This window comes from Saccostrea echinata, unplaced genomic scaffold (assembly GCF_033153115.1).
Source record: "Saccostrea echinata isolate AGI-Se365-2 ecotype Australia unplaced genomic scaffold, CSIRO_AGI_Sech_v1 ptg000047l, whole genome shotgun sequence".
Taxonomy (NCBI): domain Eukaryota; kingdom Metazoa; phylum Mollusca; class Bivalvia; order Ostreida; family Ostreidae; genus Saccostrea; species Saccostrea echinata.
The window spans coordinates 10,412,551-10,431,601 of NW_026889796.1; the positions used below are offsets into that span (position 1 = coordinate 10,412,551).

General features: G+C 32.6%; 2 protein-coding genes across 4 annotated transcripts in view; one reads left to right on the forward strand and one right to left on the reverse strand.

Moving 5' to 3' along the window:
- Positions 1–2,251, reverse strand: part of LOC133202699 (zinc transporter ZIP13-like) — a 23,552-nt gene extending 21,301 nt beyond the window's left edge. The window contains exon 1 of the mRNA XM_061338557.1: positions 1,883–2,251. Coding sequence (XP_061194541.1) covers positions 1,883–2,177 — 295 coding nt within the window. The 5' untranslated portion in view covers positions 2,178–2,251. The remainder of the gene's footprint in view (positions 1–1,882) is intronic.
- The window catches only part of LOC133202697 (F-box/LRR-repeat protein fbxl-1-like), a 23,533-nt gene extending 4,692 nt beyond the window's left edge, over positions 1–18,841 (forward strand). For 2 of the 3 annotated variants that reach the window (XM_061338555.1, XM_061338556.1), the window contains exons 2-7: positions 4,835–5,315; positions 9,602–9,868; positions 10,744–10,910; positions 11,125–11,327; positions 14,990–15,169; positions 17,242–18,841. In XM_061338555.1, coding sequence (XP_061194539.1) covers positions 4,835–5,315; positions 9,602–9,868; positions 10,744–10,910; positions 11,125–11,327; positions 14,990–15,169; positions 17,242–17,413 — 1,470 coding nt within the window. In that variant the 3' untranslated portion in view covers positions 17,414–18,841. Of the gene's footprint in view, positions 1–2,658; positions 2,755–4,834; positions 5,316–9,601; positions 9,869–10,743; positions 10,911–11,124; positions 11,328–14,989; positions 15,170–17,241 lie in introns of those variants that run through there. The other variant, XM_061338554.1, reaches the window with a different exon arrangement.
- The last annotated feature ends 210 nt before the right edge of the window (positions 18,842–19,051 follow it).

The window sequence follows — 19,051 nt, forward strand, 5'->3', positions numbered from 1 at the left end:
TTATGAAGTTTTTGATATAGACAAGGGAATACTGTAGCTATATCTAGTGATATCAAAGGGACAAAACTCTTCAGTTAGTAGAGTACTTTATAAATTCAATAAAATTAAATAGTTATTATTGGCCTTATCTTCATAATCTAGAGTTTGGTCCAATTTGAATCCTCATGCTTATCCACTTAACTAATGAAATAATTAATTAATATTTAGATATATAAGAATTTGATAATACATTTTTTTTCTCCTTTATTTATTAGTACACATTGGATCACTTTATGGATTTCAGCTCAATGACTACAAAGACTTTTTATCTACCAAATGAATAATCATAAGTCAATCAAACTGATCTGAGTTAGAAAGATTAGTATACAAGGAATATATGGAAAATAAAACTAATATCTTCATGAGAAGACATTTTTAACAAGGATGATATAGAAATATAAACTGAAATTACATCTTCACAAAAAGATATTTGGACTTGACTCTAAAAGAATATAGTCTTTTTATATAAAGTTTTGATAATTTTGTTATTTCTCTTAGGTTTTTGCATGTTTAGAGGTGCACAAAAACTTAGAAAAGCTACGAAAATGTAAATTTATTTTAAATGTGAATAAGTATAAAAGGCCAACAAAATACCAAGGCTATATACTAGTATGACTTTTACATTTCTGAATCAGTTCAATGACATTATGAATTTTAATCATTAAGCAAATATTTGATAATACTTATCTACACACTACAATAGTATCAAGTTTTTATTACCATTAATATGTTCACCTATACACAGTCCTATAGCTTGTATAAGAAAATGTGCTAACAAGTCTATACAGATAAGATGTTTTCCTTATTACATTTAGTATAAATAATTTTGAGTCTTGCTCAATATTTTGTTTGAGCAACAAATAGGACACAGGTGACAAACATGACACCGTTATGTAATGATGAATAACAATATTACATCTAAACATGTGCTATAGCTACCGGTATAGTTATTTTTATCGAACCAGGATGGACGTGCACTCTACCTTTGAAAATTTTCTTCTATTATTAAGATATTGAAATTTAAAGGAAAATTATACAAAAAAAAAAAACTTGAATAAAGTTATTTTTGATATTCCTTGTAGGAGAAATTTTTCACAGTTGGTTATGACTTTAGATAATAAATATATTTTATAGAGATTCTGTGAAAAAGCAAGTCTTAATTATCCCAATGAGTAAAGAGTATGTTTTAAATCAGAACATTAAAAATCAGTACATTTCAAAATCTGATCTATAGTTGGATAATTTACATATTCATCTTATTGAAGATGTCATTAAGAAGGATGCACTGTAAGGTAACACTTGAAATTAAACAGTATAACACTATCTGATTATTATCACTGTGGGATATTTGTGCATGGTACAAATACATTTAAATGAAACAAAGACATATAATTCAATTCAATCTTACATATAATTCCTACATGTACATCAAAAATTATATGTCCTTTTTTGTAGTCAAACACACATTTTGGTGTCAATGTCTAAGCTCTTTTAAAATACTTCCAACATGAAAGAGAAAATAATTTTCATTAACAATGATTAATTGAATTAGTTTTGCAACATTAAGGACACAGAATTAAAAACTTGTTTTGTTGTACTTGTACTGTCAAACTAGCCAGCTAGAGCATTAAGTTATAATGGCCAGAAGAAATCTTTATATGCATACAGGATCTTTGATCTACTCCCAAATGATGGGAAAATCGGGTATATGAAAATTTTGCACTAATCATTGAAAATCCCTAAACCTGACGTACCATCCTCAGGTTGCTAGTTCTTTAGCTTTATAACTTTGGAAACAATAGAGATAATTCGAGACATTCTTTAATGAACTACATGCACCTACCGCCATGTTTAAGTGCAGGACCAGCCTCTATAGGTATAACAAGGAGAGGAAAGATGCCACTGAGGCCTACAAGCACAGCGCCTCCTACTGAATAAACCAGAACTTCATAAAAAGTTCTCCCAGCCTCTGGATCCGACATCGCGGATCGAGTTTCACTTGCCACGTCCTGAGAGAAACGATTCGGTACTCCTGTTTTTAACGTTGTTCTATGTATCTCCCCATCTGCCAGTGGTATCACAAGTAAAGTGATAACGATGACTGTCAACGACAGCTGATAGACTGCCATCGTATACATAAGATTATAGGGCCAAGAGTCCAGTGATCAAATTGGCCTACATTGTTTTTAACGTCTGCATTCGTCCTTGATCTTATCAGGTAGATCCAGCACATATTTTAGTTTCGAATTCAGAACATACACTGAAAGAAACTTGCCAGAAAGCTAAAAAAAATTGATAAAAACAAAAAAGAATGTATCTTATTGATTATTTTATTTAAATCTTAGATTATCTACATACATAAATTATTTGATAAGTCATAGTTTCGAATTTCACTTTGACGTCACTAGACAGCTCGCGGGAAAAGTGGATGTAATATTTATCAATTCGTGCTATATCAGAAGCCGAGTCAGAGATCAACGTGTGTAGTACCGAATACACAACCGGCGAGCGCTCTTCTATTTTTAAGCTTGGTGTCGATGGCTTGTTATGATGCGGTGACGAAAAATTATTGGCTTTTTGGCTTAAGAAATTGTAAAATAAGAGATTAAGATTTTTTTCTTATTTTTGAATGCCATGGATATATACGATGTTGCTCAGGATGCTACACAGATTGCAACCGCCACAAATAAATCAGATTACTGGTACATTTACCCGGTGGGTATTAAACGTAGCTTAATTAACCCTTCAGATTTATTAGACTACCTAGCATGTTTGCTAATTATTATCATTTTTATGTAGCTAAATCAATAGAAGGTAGTAAACAAACATGCATGTAGTTAATTCTTTTAACATTTTTTCAAATATCAAATTTTATTTTATCAATTTTTTATTTTCCTCCATAAAATTACCACATTTATAAAAGGTTGAAAGCCTAAATCTGATATTCAATAACTTTATGAAATACTTTTATAAAAAAAAAAAATCACCGCATAAGATAGAATGATTTTTTAAAAAAGTATTAGATTTAACATTTTGAAAATTCAAACTAAGAGCAGCACTTTATAATATAATCCATGTGTACGTAACTAAAAAAAAAGTTTTTAAAAAAATGTTGTTAATTTTCTTAACCAAGTAATTTCTAGCAGAGCATGAACTTGGCAAAAAACAACCCCATTTTCATTCATTGGGGTACCCACTAAATCCCTGTTGTTAATGTTAGAATGCAGGGGTTCAACACAGATGTAGATTAGCTAAAGAGGGTTTAGATAATGCCCCATACATGTGGTAATGTTATTAATTTTTAATCTTCAGAGGGGTCATCATGCAACCCGATTATAGATAAGATAAAATACTTTTCAAATAACTCAATGTTTTTTATCATCTCTTTTTTTTTCCATTTTTGATTCTACCCACTGTGATTGTTTCAGGGGGAAAAAGATATCTTTATCTTCCTTGACCTCCCTCCATCACTGATTTGAACTTTTAAAAGATTTTCATCCTTCCACTTGCCACCTTGAAGGGCTTTGATTAATAATCTACCAGACATGAAAGTCTGATAAATTGATTTTAGGCAGTGATAACTCTTTGCATGCAGTAAGAGATAAGACAAAAAACACAGGTAGCATTTTATATTGATCCTTTTTCTTGCTTTTCCCCTTGCATTGCAATTGAATTTAATGATCTCTTATTGTGTTGAGGATAGTGCAGGATTTCCTTTCATTTTATTTGAAGATGCAGAGTTTCTGAGATTATATTGATCTCCCTAATATCTGTTCATATCTTCTCTCCTTTACTGACCCCAGCAGTGTAAAAGGTATATTATCGTCAGTGTATCAGATTCTGCACTGGATGAGATAGGGCTGGGAGGGTTGGGATAATGAATGGAAATTGAATGGTAGTGAGAGTTGATAATAATAACAAGCATATGTGCCCATGGTTGCTCTCATCCTTTTTTTTTTTGTATCCCAAATCTATTTACTCCATACTGTGATGCACTAGTCTTTGAAAACAGATTACCAATTAATGTTTCATGTAAAAGCTTAAATAAAATGTACCTGTACTGAAATTGATTGACTTACAGTCGTCCGAGAGCTTAATAGATAGGAACAGGAAAGAACAACTGTTTAGCATATCCACCAATTCTGTTTGCAACAAACCACATTATACAAGAAAAAGTTCAATTCCCAAACATTTATTGTCTTACAAGCAAAAAAATTGAATACTTGGCTACCTCATTAACTCCGAGTGCCTCTTCATTACTTTTCCATTTTGTATGCTAGTTTAGCAATAAGTTAGAGAAAATGAACACGTAATTGAATTTAGTATTTTGCTAATTGATGCAATTCTGTTTTTATGTACATGTTCTTGTAACATATATTTCCAATGTTTCTGAGTTGTACATTGACTATTTTGCAGTTAAAAAAATTAAAACATCTTTGTTTAAAGGTCTTAGAGCAAGGGGGATGATCTCATTATTTCTGCTTTATAATAATGAAAGGGGAACATGTTTTTCATATAAAAACATTGACGTAAACATGTAGCGAGATTTTTTTTTCTTCAGCACAATGCTCTGAGAGCTGATTAAAAATATATATAAAGTGGTATTTACCAATTTTTTTTAAATTGTGGGAGAAATAACATATTTGTGCTGAGGGGGGCATGGATGCTCTTTGTAGCAGTGTTTTTTTTCCCTCCAATCATCCTGGAAAGTTATTTATCTGAATTCCTTTCAAAGCACTTTTTTTTCTTGTTGTATATCTATAATGCTCTGTGATCTTCTCTTTTTCCCTTTCAGAGTTTGACAATACACAAAATACCAGACAAGCTTCTGCTTCACATCTTTTCGTTTCTGAAGCATCAAGAACTTGGAAAAGTGGCCCGCGTTTGTAAGAAGTGGCGATTGCTTGCCTACGACCCTCGCTTGTGGACAAGCATATCTTTACGGCCAGAATATGGTGGACTGCACGTTCAGAACGTCGACGCATTACTGACTTTAATAGGCATAAGATTTGGGCCTACCCTGAAGTACATAGAACTACCCTGTGAACTGATTACTTCCCCTATTTTACATGAATTGGCAAACAAGTGTCCAAATCTTGCCTACATGACGTTAGATTTTGCCAATGCCATGCAGTTACACGACTTCAATGACCTGAACGCCTTTCCCTGTAACCTTCGGAGCCTTTGTATATGTTTATCAGAGGTCATATTCCTGGAAGGGTTCATGAGAAGGATATACAGCTGCCTCTCATCTCTAGAAGTTCTCCATCTAATTGGTAAGCTAAGGTTATGGACGAGGTAGCACAAATTAACTTGTATTATTACATTATTACCTCTCATCAATTATTGTTCTCTGTTAATTGCTTACATAATCAAAGGAATATGACCCAGCCCTATCACCTCAGCAAGGGCATAAATGTATAGCCTACTAAATAAAGAATGGACAATAACACTAAAAACATATGCAATGGAGCAAAATATTGCTGTCATAAAATATACTGTTGGTAAAATAATTCTTATGAATGCAATACCAATTCAACATCTGCTTTTGCATTAGAAATATATTAACTTACATATTAAGATTTTCACCAACTGATAATTGGTATTAGATCAGTGGATCTTTTAAGTTTGATGTCATAGATAAGATTGATGTGAACTTAAGATTTCTAAACTACACATGATTCCTTTAAATCTTTTTTTTTTCATGTTGAAATTCACAGTTGCTGCAAGCTCATGAAACTGTGATAATGATGTTTGTACATCTACTTTTTAATGTGAAAGCTGCAATGAGCCCTAATTCTAGAAATACTTTTAAAAATTAAGGCATTGATAAAATTTATTCTTCCTTTGATGTTTTCAGATGTTTTTACCAAATTATTTAAAGGATTAGCCTCATACCAAACATTTAAAACCTGTGGAATTAGCTCTTAATTATTAACTCGTTACAAGACCTCCACTTGTTCTCTATGCATGAAGGAGTCTGTGGATATCATTGATCTCAAGTATAAACCTTTACCTATAATTGTATCACTTAATCAGTCTAATAAAATCAAATTGTAATGAATTTTAAATTATTTTTTTTCGAAGAAAGAATTAAAATCTGTTGTTAAACAATCCGCAGTAACTTTATTGTGCAATGAAAATTTGATTTTGAATTGTTTCCATTTGTACTCACAATTCCTAGTTGGCATTTGAAAAAAACTAGTTAGGAGAAAATGTGAAATATTTCAATAACCCTAAAATTAAATGGATTTTTTTTTCCCACAAAGGGAAAATTACCTGGTAGATTTAAAGTATTTTTATCTTTGCATACCAATAGCTATATACTTTGACTTACACAGTCAAACCTCACTATCTTGAACTCAATGGGATACAGAAAAAAAACTTTTAAGATATTGAGGTTTATTAAAATACATTAAGTAATAATGTGTATGACTTCCAACTCACTTTGACATATCCATGTTCAAAAGATGTGGCCAACATTAAAGTTTTTGAAGTCAGGCTTTGAGGTCTTGGTCATGAGATCAAAAATCATTGTACATTCTGAAAGATCATGCACATGTGAAAAAAATATGAAAGCTCTTTTTTTTTTGGTGCAAAAGTTACAGCCAATTTTGAAATTTTTCAAAAGTTTAAACTTGAAGGTCAAGGTCTTGAGGTCAAAGAAAGGTCTTGTCACAGGAAATGCAAGTGTAACATATGAAAGCCCTGTCTGTTCAGGTGCAAAGCTATGACTAATGTTAATTTTTTTGAAAAGAAGGTCAAACTTTAAGGTCAAGGTCATGAATTAAGGTATATATGGTAAGGTCTTGTCACATGTTATGCACATGTAAAATATGAGAGCCCTGTCTCTTAAGGCGCTAAAGTGCAAAAGCTATAGCCAAGGTTAAAATTTTTGAAAAGTAAGTAAAATTTCAAGATTAAGATCACAAAATCGAAAAATCACAGTAAATTGGTAAGGTCTTGTCACAGGTAATGCACATGTGAAATGTGATAGCCCTTTCTTCTCTCATTCAAAATTTATGATCAAGCTTGGTTTAAGTTTAATGACAGACTGACAGAAGGATGTATTCATGAACAAATGGACAGATGAATGAAATTTAATGTCCCCTCACTTTCAAGAAAGTGGGGGACAATAATACAAATGCTAACTTATGTTATTTTAATTATCTTTATATTTTTTGCTGCAGCTCACTCAAATTTATTTGATATTTAATTAAAATTCAGCTAACAGAACAAGAATTCTCCCCCACATATTTTTCTTTTCATTTGGGTTTTGGTTAATAATATTTATTATCTTTTTAGAAAAAATAGTCAGAATAAAAATGATATCTCAAATTGGAAATGACTTGAAGTGCTGTTTTATTTAGAAAGAAAAGACACGAAAATAATGAACTGCATTATATCTCCACAAAAATAGAACAGCCCCATCATTGGCCATCAATCTGTGTTTGCTTGAAAACAGACAATTCTTAATTATATGTGTATCATTTTGAAATGAAGAGCTCAGACCTAAGGTGTCTTGCTAAGCTTACAATATCTGATTTTCCCAAAATACAGAAGATTTTTTAGTTTTTTCTTCTTTTTTTTTTGGGGGGGGGGGAGATAAACCAACCCTCCAATATCCCAAACCATTTTGATGTTACATGCTGCATTTGTTTCATTATTAATACATGCAAATCTGTCTCAATGGGAAGCCTCAGCTTTTTATTATTGCTAAATTATGGTCAAAATACTCTCAACAATGACATATATATGTGCAAGAGAACACAGATTATTTTCAGTACATAAGTAACACAAGAAATGAGCTACACCAACTGGAAAATGCCTGGGGTCATGGATATTAGATCAAGGTCACAAAAGTACTATCAAGGTTACTAAAGTTCTATCAAGATCATAAAAGTACCATCACAACTGAAATGTTATGAATATTTATTAGTACATAAAAAAGTATATTAAAACGTATCTGATTATATATTGTACTATATATTATATAATTTAAATTACCAACTGAGCTATGTACATATACATGTGTAACTTCAACAACATATATATTTCACTTTCATGACTAATTAAAAGTAATGAAAAATATAACAAAGATAGGGAGTGGGAAATAAGAAACACATCCTGAAGTAATGTGGGAAATTTTGATATACGTCACATTATGTCTTGGATGTCTATCAAGTTGTGCTTTAAACATTTAGCCTGCAGACAAATTTTAAGACAATTATAACATTAATAAAATTCCTCCTCCTCCTACCCTCTGTAAAGCTTAAATACAGTGTATTAAGAATGTAGAAGATATAAATTAAGTTGACAATTATAAATATTAAAGTGCTTAAAATCCTTAAATGAATTCTAAATGATGTGCTAGTAAAATTAATTATTCACATCCTGTTTTTCATAAACCACATTGACATAAATAATTTAAAAAAAATCAGGATATTTTGTAGATCTTAATTAAAATTAAGTAACATTACATAAAGCCATATATCAAGAAAATGTGTAAATATTGTGCAAAGGTAGCTATATGGTGGATCTATATTAAGTATAAAACAGAGTCATTACATCTCAAATCAATTCACTTGCAAAGACATAGTTTGTAACTAATTTCAATGTAACACAGTGATAAGGATGCTGAACAAAGTGCTGCATGTAAAATATTGAGAGGCTGAGATGAGAAGACTTGTTTGCAGACAAGCAGTTGCCCTGTGAAGCTTTGATCAAACTCCAGGAGGCTGAAGGAGAAAGCAGGATTGAAAGCAGCTGTTTTTATTATCATTACTTTATGACATATGGGGCTACTGAAGCTGCACTGCAGCCAAGCATAGGAAAAAAAAGCGGTGCAAAGACACTCACACAATGGCACATCATTATTGCTGTGAGAGTTTTCAGATTATCTTTGCTTTGTGCTCCATAATGCACACCTATTAACTGTTTCATTTTGTTATTTACTTAGTTGCCAATCTTAAATGAGCAGTGAATTTACCTGACTTGCCAAAATATCAAATTGCGTCGCTGATAATACCAGCTTCTTATAAAGAAGTATTTTACAACATAATGTCTATTCTAGATGGTTGTGAAAATTATATACAGTTGAACTTTGGTATTTGGAACTTAAATATATCTTGAATATTATAGATATGTTGAAGTGAATTAATTGGAAGTCCCATTCACCATTTCTTTTTGTATTCCTGAATACTCAGATATCACAAAGTTTTTTTTCTTGGTCCGATCGAGTTCATGATAATGGGTTTTGGCTCTATATGGTATTCATTGAAAAAAAGCACACAGAGTGCTAGAAAATTAAAAATTTTGTGCATGGGATATAGGTGCCTCAGATTCAGTTCACATAGATCACAGTGATGGACACTTTAAGGGGCACATGTATAAATGGCAAATACATGATGCATTTTGATTGCTTATACAGTATAGCAGCCATTTTAACATGTGACAATGTGACAGATAGATGCTCGCATTCAAATTTTTCTTGCCTAACAACCCCCCCCCCCCCCCCCCCAGCTCCTCAGAAACAATATTAAGCTATCATACACTCTTACAGGAACATTTGAAATGTCAATGGAGGCTGAGGAGGATATATATGAAGTCATAAACATCGGGAAGATCAAGGCACACACCCCTAACCTGAGGATTGTCAACATGTACGGAATCACCTTTATTGATGACACCCACATTGAGCTACTCACCTCCAACTGTATCCACATTGAAACATTGGCTCTGAATTTCTGTCTCAGAATAAAAGGGTCCTCTTTCAAATCCTTGGTGCAAAGATGCAAAAAGTTGAAAACTCTTTTACTGCAACATACAGGTATACATCATTAACAACTTTATGACTTTTATGATTGTAATATTTAATATTGTAAATATTATTCAGTATTCATAAATTATATAGAAATATACCATAAATATTAGCTGTATCCTGATGCAAATACATTCAAACTTGATATCTGAACATTGTGAGACAGTTAGGCCAAACAAAAAAATATGTGTGGTTCCGGTTACACCTCCAAAAAAATTAGGGTAGGTAGGTAGGGATTTTTTTTTTTTTTTTTTTACAAAATGATTTTCTTGATTTTTCTAAATAATACCTATCACTGTTTAGCAAGTGGCATTTAGATGTGGCATTATAATATACTAGTCAACGTTGGTAAGGTACACCTACATGCTAGATTGCTTTGGATTTGACACTATTAAAAACTTGCTTGTTGAAATGATGTTCTGCAAGGAAGCCAATATTGCTGAAACTAAAACTAATACCGGAGCCCATGATGGAAATCAGGGAAAATTCTGGAATAAATATGAAAATTGCGGAAAAAAGTTTAGGGTCGGGGGTATAAAATAGGGACTGTCGGGTAACCGGAACCACACATATTTTTTTATTTGGCCTTATATCTTGATACCAAGGTTGCAATTGAGATTTTGTAATTTACAATAAGGCCAAGTCCTCCAAGGTAATATTCGACATATTTATATTCACTAAGTTACTGTTCACAGAATGTATACAGGTCCAAAAAATTGGACTTGGGACATGAAGATGCGGGCTACAAGGAATTTAATGTTATTTATATCAGCCCTCAAGGAAGTAAAATCCAGTAGAGATTTGGACTTCCATAAAGTGCAAATCTCAGATTTGTTTTTTTGTTTTTTTTTTTTATAAGAACATGATCTTTATGTTATGTATAGGTGTTGAGGATCACCACATGATTGCTGTCCCTTGGGAGACCTCCATTATCTCGGAACTCGATCTCACCTCTACTGAACTGTCAACGGAATGTCTAGAGAATATTCTACTTCGCATGCCAGGCTTTACCTACTTAGCTTTAGGATACTGTGAATTCTTTTCAGATAGAGTATGACTTTCAGTATAATAAAATAAAGTAAAGATTATAGTGAAGTAACATTAATACATGTATTTTCTTGCCATGCAGTCAGGATTTAATACTAAATGTCCTGTTTGGAAATAGCTGTGAAATTAATTAGAATCCGTTTTATTCATGTATCATTTAACATGCATTTGAAATATAACACTTACCGTATTCTATAATGTAATTGAATATTTTATAGATTTTAGATCAGCTGTCACAGAAAGGAAAATTTAACAAGCTCCGAGCACTAGATATCAGCCACACCCATGCTCTCTCTGAGAATGCCATCTACCAGTTCCTGCAGTCTCATGGCCACCATCTGACAGGACTCATGTTGTGTGGAAAACCCAAACTGACTGAAAACTTCTGGTTGAATGTCATAGGATTCCTAACAAGCATCAGGTAGCAATTGATGACTACTTCATAGTAGAATTACTGTGTAGGCCTACATGCACGATAATTTTTTTTAGCCCCCGTTCTGTTTTCGCTCCTTTCACATGTAGTACCCTCATCGCAATTGGGCAAATTTATAACGAGTCAAATTCAAGAAAGACTGCGTAAACTCTGTAACACAACTAAGTCTGGAAAAATCTAAAATGGGGCAAAATAAGTGGTAAAGGGCAAAAATAAGATGCCCGGTAAAAAAAACCCCTGTACCTACAGTATGTGGAGATTTCAGGCTGATCATCAGTGCCATTCAGTTAAATCTCTCTTCTGGTGTGTTTGATTTACTCCAGGTATATTTTACTCAGATATTAGTGTTTTAATAGTGAGTATTGGTTGCAGTTACAGTTATTGACCTAACGACCTTTAAAGGTCATCTCATCTCCATTTGGATCATTTCAGGAATATAAGTCCACATATAGAACTAGGCTTGACTAACAAAGTTAGAGAGCTCTCAAAATGGGTAAAAAAAAAAAAAACTGTCCAGAAAAATAGGGTTAGTGCATATTCTTTGAATATATAATGCACATACTTACACCCCTAAAAAAAAAAAAAAAAAAAAAAAAACATTGATTCCAAGTCAGTTAGGTTTAGAAACATGTATTTAAAGTATGTCCCTCCAGCAATCTGTGTAATTAACCATGCATTGGGAAATTGAGTTTGGAAGGCTCCACTGAGTGAGATACATTCCTGTTTTAGAGGCACAATTACTCTCATCTTATTTTTCTCAATATGCTTAGAATATTCACAGAATCATATGTTGAAGTCATTTGTTGGTATATTTCTACGAGATGGTTGGCTTTTGTTCCTGTGATGTGAGAAATTCTTTTGGCCATATTTCAAGATCAATCTCTGTTCTATTGTGTTCCTCCTCCGATTTCCCTCTCAGGCAAACAATCTCTTCTGTATATATTCCAATAAGGTGTTACATTTCACATTTTGGCGTCTTACAATGTCTCTAAAGACAATTAAGGAAGAACTGTTTGCTTTTATATTAGCATTACATAATATATTAATTGCTAATTAGCTAAGTGACTTAAAATAGGTAAGGGAAAATGGGTACCGGTAATTGATTACAAAATATTGCATTATGGGTTACTGGAAAATATATATTGTACAATTGATTAATTCAGATAAGATTTTCTTCTCTTTGTAAATTGTAAGAAATTTTGTCTTCTCTTTGTAAATTGTAAGAAATTTTGTCTTCAAATTTCTAAATGTTGATAATTTTGTATTTTCTCTTGTCTGCTTGCATAAAACTAGAACTAATAAAGCTCATAAGAACAAACTTAGCCAAGGGCTATTTTGTCTAATGACATTTTTATATACATGTAATATGTATAATTGCAATTAAATCAAAACAGCACACAACCTCACCTAAATAACATTAAATTTAATTTCCCTATTTTGTTAAAAAGAAAGAAATAGTTCTATGTTCTTAAATTTGTATATACAGTCAAACCTCGTTATCTCGAACTAGATGGGACCAAGTAAAAACTTCGAGATATCAAAGGGTTCAAGATACCAAAGTTCAACTGTATCTTATGAACTCAAGTCCTTGATCAACAAATAAAATGATGAATCACTGAAAAATTGCTTGCACTTATTGAAATTGTAGCAATTACCCCAGTGCCCAGTTTTATTATTACCAGTACAATGTATATACCATATATGTTCATTGACAAGTTATTTATAGTAACTGCATGAATTTTCATTAGTATTTGATTAGCATTATGATGAACTTTATGTAGTGAGGCTTTAGTTTGAAAGAGTAAATTGGATTCCCAATTTTTTGTAGCCAGTCTTGCTAACGAACTTCATGATAGATTGTGGAGTAGATTATTTTATTATTTCTAAGGCAGAAATTGTAACATCACTTCAAGTAGAGCATTTAGTTTCAATCAAATTTTCAAACTGATATATCTTGAGTATTTTATCACTGTAATTATACATTTCATGACCAAATTTGTTGAAATCATTTCTTAAATAAACTAATAATATACATGCATGTGTAAAAGACTGAAACTGACAGATAAAAAGAAAGAAGATATGCATTTTGATGCAACTATTTGCTTGCTCAGTTGGAATGATCCGAGTTGCTGATTTAAGCAATTTTGCACTCACTTGCCATCAATAATAATCTTTATTAATATCTAACATCTGTTCATCAGTGCTGCAAACATTGATTGTGCATTATAAATTTTATTTCATTTAATTTCCATGAAAAAAAAAAGTCAATAAAATATAGATTATTGAGCATGTGTGATTAAACGAGAGCAAAAGACTGCAGCTTCAATTTATCTATGCATGGCTGTGGGTTTAATTTTCCTGTTTGTTAGATACATATAAATTTAAATCCTCAAGTACTAAAATCTTGAATCAGATGCTCTGAATGCTGTGAAATATTGATCATTAATTGTAAAGAATCTGCCTGCAGTAGCAATTTCTGCGAGAGACTGCTGGATACAAATAAGACTGCATGACAAAGAGGGTAATACCAAAGTTATATCCTTTGGTATCATGTTCCATTAAATGCTTATTCTTAGCTTTATAATCCCCCTGGCTTGTTTTGCAAATCCAAAATCAATTTGACCATCTTATTTTTCTGTCATCTTTCATCAGGAGGAGGAAATGTAGTGTCTGGGGAGGAAGAGAGATTTTCTTTTTTTAGCATTTGTAGGCTTGATGGTCTGTCAACCAACTGGAAGGTTAATGTCGGTGACTTGATTGCAGTGTATTTTAGGAATTGAATCACTCAAAATAAATCTGAATAAAGGTGTCAAACCTGACTTGAAATGATTGTAAAATTATCTGTCCATTTCCAGATAAGTATCTAAATCTTCTTAATGTCTAGAAGGATGGGTTGTCTATAAATTAGATTTATTTAAAGGTGACACCATCCTCACTCAATTTAAAGAAAGAAAAAAAAATTTGAGCAATATTTTATGGGAAAACTTTCCCAATGAAATATGCAATTTCAATTAATATCCATGATATTTAAATTATCAGGTCACTAGCTCAAAAATGAAAGATTTTGTAGAGATTAATGTTTTAAAACTTGGAATTTATGTTACTTAAAACTTAAATATTACTAATATCCCAACATTTCAATTCAGAAAAATAAATAGCGACCATTCCCCCCCCCCCCCCACCGCCTTCTCTCTCTCTCTAAAACTCGATCAAACATTTCTAGAGATTGGCTACTTAATAGTCACAGGTTATTACAATGCACTGTCAGATCAAGTAATGCTTCATTTTCAATTGTCTCAAAATTTGCCTCATGTCTTTTTTGACCCCCTTTTGTGTAAGAAATTGTTGAAAATTTGGAAAATTTCATTAAATGAGTACAGGGTTACTTCCCTTTAAGAAGATTAACATACATGTATACTTATTTAGCTACTTGACCAGTATTTTAATTACAGTCAAACCTTGTTATCTTGAACTCAATGGGACTGAGAAAAAATTGGGAAATCTGAAAGTAAGAGATATTGAGGTTAAATTACCATGAGAATATAGTGGTTGGGACTTCCAAATCACTTTGACATATCCATGGTATTCAAGATATTTGAATTCAAGATACAAAGTTCAACTGTATATAGACATTTACTCCTCTATTGCAGAGTTTGTGTACTAGGCACAGCCAATGGTTGGTTCCTTAGGATCCAGAGCAAGGTGCACATAGATCAGGTGATTGAAGGCTTTGCCCAGAATTGTCCTCGACTGGAGAGACTTGAGATTCAGTGGGACCCCGACACGATCAGGTTCAGTGACAAAAGCAACAAGTTTGTGGATCACATTAGGTGAGCTCATCGATCAGTGGCATGAGAGTCTGATATTGGGAAGCATTTAGAATGTGTACAAGAAGTTTACTGGTGTTTTTTTTTTTTTACTTTCACCTAAAATAGAGAAATGAGACCTCAAGCACCTGCATACTTTTTGGCTCACCTGAGCTGAAAGCTCAAGTGAGCTTTTCTGATCACCCATTGTCCGTCATCCGTCCGTCTAGCTGTCTGTCCGTCCATCCGTCTATAAACTTTTCACATTTTCAACTTCTTCTCAAGAACCACTGGGCCAATTTTAACCAAACTTGGTACAAAGTATCCTTGGGTATTTAAGGGGAGTTTAAATTATTAAAATAAAGGGCCAAGTCCCCTTACAAGGGCAGATACTGGTAATCAAGAAAAGACAAAAATAGGGTGGGGTCATTAAAAAATCTTCTTCTCAAGAACCACTGGGCCAGAAAAGCTTAAACTTAAAATATGTGGAAGCATCCTGGGATAGTGTAGATTCTAAATTGTTCAAATCAGGACCCCCAGGGGTAGGGCGGGGCCACAATAAGGAATCCAAGTTTTACATTGAAATATATAGGAAAAATCGTTAAAAATCTTCTTCTCAAGAACCATTAGGCCAGAAAAGCTGAAACTTTCGTGGAAGCATCCTGGGGTAGTGTAGATTCTAAATTGTTCAAATCAGGACCCCCGTGGGTAGGGCAGGGCCAAACTAGGGAATCCAAGTTTTACATTGAAATATATAAGAAAAATCTTTAAAAATCTTCTTCTCAAGAACCACTGGGCCAGAAAAGCTGAAACTTATGTGGAAGCATCCTCGGGTTGTGTAGATTCTAAATTGTTCAAATCAGGACCCCAAGGGGTAGGGCGGGGCCAAACTAGGGAATCCAAGTTTTACATTGAAATATATAGGAAAAATCTTTAAAAACCTTCTCAAGAACCACTGGGCCAGAAAAGCTGAAGCTTATGTGGAAGCATCCTGGGGTAGTGTAGATTCTAATTTGTTCAAATCAGGACCCCCGGGCTTAGGGTGGGGCCACAACAGGAAATCCAAGTTTTACATTGAAATATATATGAAAATTTATTAGAAATCTTCTTCTCAAGAACCACTGGGCCAGAAAAGCTGAAACTTTAGTGGAAGCATCCTCGGGTAGTGTAGATTCTAAATTGTTCAAATCATGACCCCGGGGGTAGGGCGAGTCCACAGTAGGTATTACAAGGGGAGAAATCTGGTAAAGAACAGCATGGCCAAAGTTACTCAGGTGAGCGATGTGGCCCATGGGCCTCTTGTTTTTTTTAAATTGTTAAAAAAAAATTCCCTTTTAAAATACTGTATAGCCTAAAAACAATATAGAAAAAATAGTCAAGCAAATTATAAAAAGAAAATATATTTTAAAAATATAACATAAAAAATGTAAAATGATGAATCAGAGAATGTTTTATATCCTTGTGTCAGTCAGATATTACCGGTACTGATATTTGATACATTTATTGGTATTTAAATACTAAAAATTTGAGATCATTGGTGATTGCCAGCAGCTGTTGGTGTTAATTCTCTGTTTTATATAAGTCTGGTGTATTGTGATACATTGTATCCATTAAATATCCATTAACCAAACAATTGATTTTCTGTAATATATAAGTACTGAGTAACAAATAACAAATACTAAAAATCATTAGAGTTTCTCTTGTATGTTTGTTTTTCGTTCATCATATGCACTCGTTAAATAACGTACAGTTAATTGTCACGTAATTCTGATAATGCTAGCAAGGAGTAGGGATAAAGTTGGGTGGATGTATATTGCTTTCATTCATTTTCACTTCTAGAAGTGTGAGTTTCTTGACTTCATATAGAGGCAAGTAAAATAAATAAGGCAAAATAGTTTTCACATGACAATCAAATACTAGGGAAGTCAAAAAATACAAAAAAAGGGCAGCCTCTTCCCTCAAAATGGCCCTAACTCTCACTGCTAAGGTCCTTAAGAAAACTTCATTTAAAAATTTGAATCTTGCAGAAGATACGGCATTTCTGATTTTATCAGGAATTTGTATAATAAATATCCATCTTTTTTTTTTTACCCCAGGTTGAGGTGTCCCTACCTTAAGTCTTTCACCCTGAGTGATGGCGAGTATTATGAGATGGTGAAGTCCAATTTCGAAAGGGCAGACAGACTGAAGGTTGTAAGGACGACAACCAACTACTGCACCAGTATCGTGTGCCTACTTCATTGCTACAAAGATCTCTTATTTAACTGAATCCACTCCTGCTTCATTCACCAGTCCACTGCCAGACAAAAGATTTAGCCCACTCCACCAAGTGCCACACAGATCTCTAGTTCGATTCTCTTCACCAACTATAAAATTCAACAGATCATTTATAGTTTCAAATAGGCAACTGCCCAGAAAATAACTACTGTACATTGTAAATGTAAACCATAAGGCTTAGATAAATTTCTTATCATTATCAAATACCTTGACCATTGTAGGATTGATTGATATATGCAAAATCTTGCTGTATTATCTACAATTAAAGAATGTATTAGATACATGTAAGAATTACTGTATCTATAATTTATTTTGGTATTCAATACCATCTACAAACACTTCAAGAATTATATACATGTACATGTAAAATGGACTCTAGCTGATACTTATCTATTAATAGATCTGATATATTTTATGGGACTAAATATGTAAACTTTCCTTCCCCTAATTCAGATTTTAAACTTTCAGAAAATATATCAGATCAGCGAAACTTTAACCTACATTTTCATGACAGAAATGTTACTGTTCACTTAATGTTGATAATGGATTCTGTATGCTAGTTGGATTTTGCCAGCACTACTTGATATTCTTATTGATCTTTTATTGTATTGACTAAATAGTACTGTATGTTACTACATGTACCTGGTAAATATATAGTTATGGCCGCCACTTATCATACTGAAACATTCAAAATGAAAAAAAAAAAAAAAAAACTATGTGACATATTACATAGCTATAAAAAGGATGCTGCAATTCAAGAAAAAAAAAGGATTTTTATCTATCACATTTTAAAAGGAGTTGTTGCATGCTTCAGGAAGCATAACTGTTAGTGAGCTTGTTTTACTCCTGTCTGAGTCTTCGCCAATCTCCACACAACATGACTTATTTGTAGTCTAATGACTACCTGTAATTGCTTATAAAATCAGAGAATTTTTTTCTTCTTCATAACGTCTATAATAAACAAGTTTATTTCATGACTTGTAAAATTGGTTAGTCACAGCCAATTTATGATCAAAGCCCCCTTCTCCCCTTTTCAAAGATTAGGTGATAAGTTATAGAAGTGGTGAAAATTTTGGAATTTTAAAAGATGCATTCTCAACAACAGAGAAAACTTTTAAAAAGCTCATTCCTGCAGCCAGCAACCAGATACATGTGTATATAACTTATATCATTATGTACATTTATATTTTGATAAATGGGAAGATAGTTTATTTTGAAACAGCTGGACTGTTTAAATTTACCAAATTAGAAAATGTTTTATTTACCAAAGAGTGCTGTAAATGCAGTGAGAAGTTGATGTATGTTATGTATGGCACTGTGTAATATTGATTCCTTATAAATTGGTACTATCAAAATTACTATGCAGTTTATTCTGTGTGTCAGATGGAATGTTGAAATAAAGAGGAATTATTAAAGAAATTAAGACTTGTTATTTAAACTGCAGTTGGTTGTATGATTGAAATTTCTTAACCAGAATTTCCAGATGTAAAAAAAAAAAAACAACAAAAATAGAGGAAAAATATTGCTTTTAAAGTTAATTTTTATTTTTTTAATAGCTGAAAATAGTGTTTACAAAATACATGTACTTGTCGGCTATTATCACCTTGATCCATGGAGGACCACCACTAT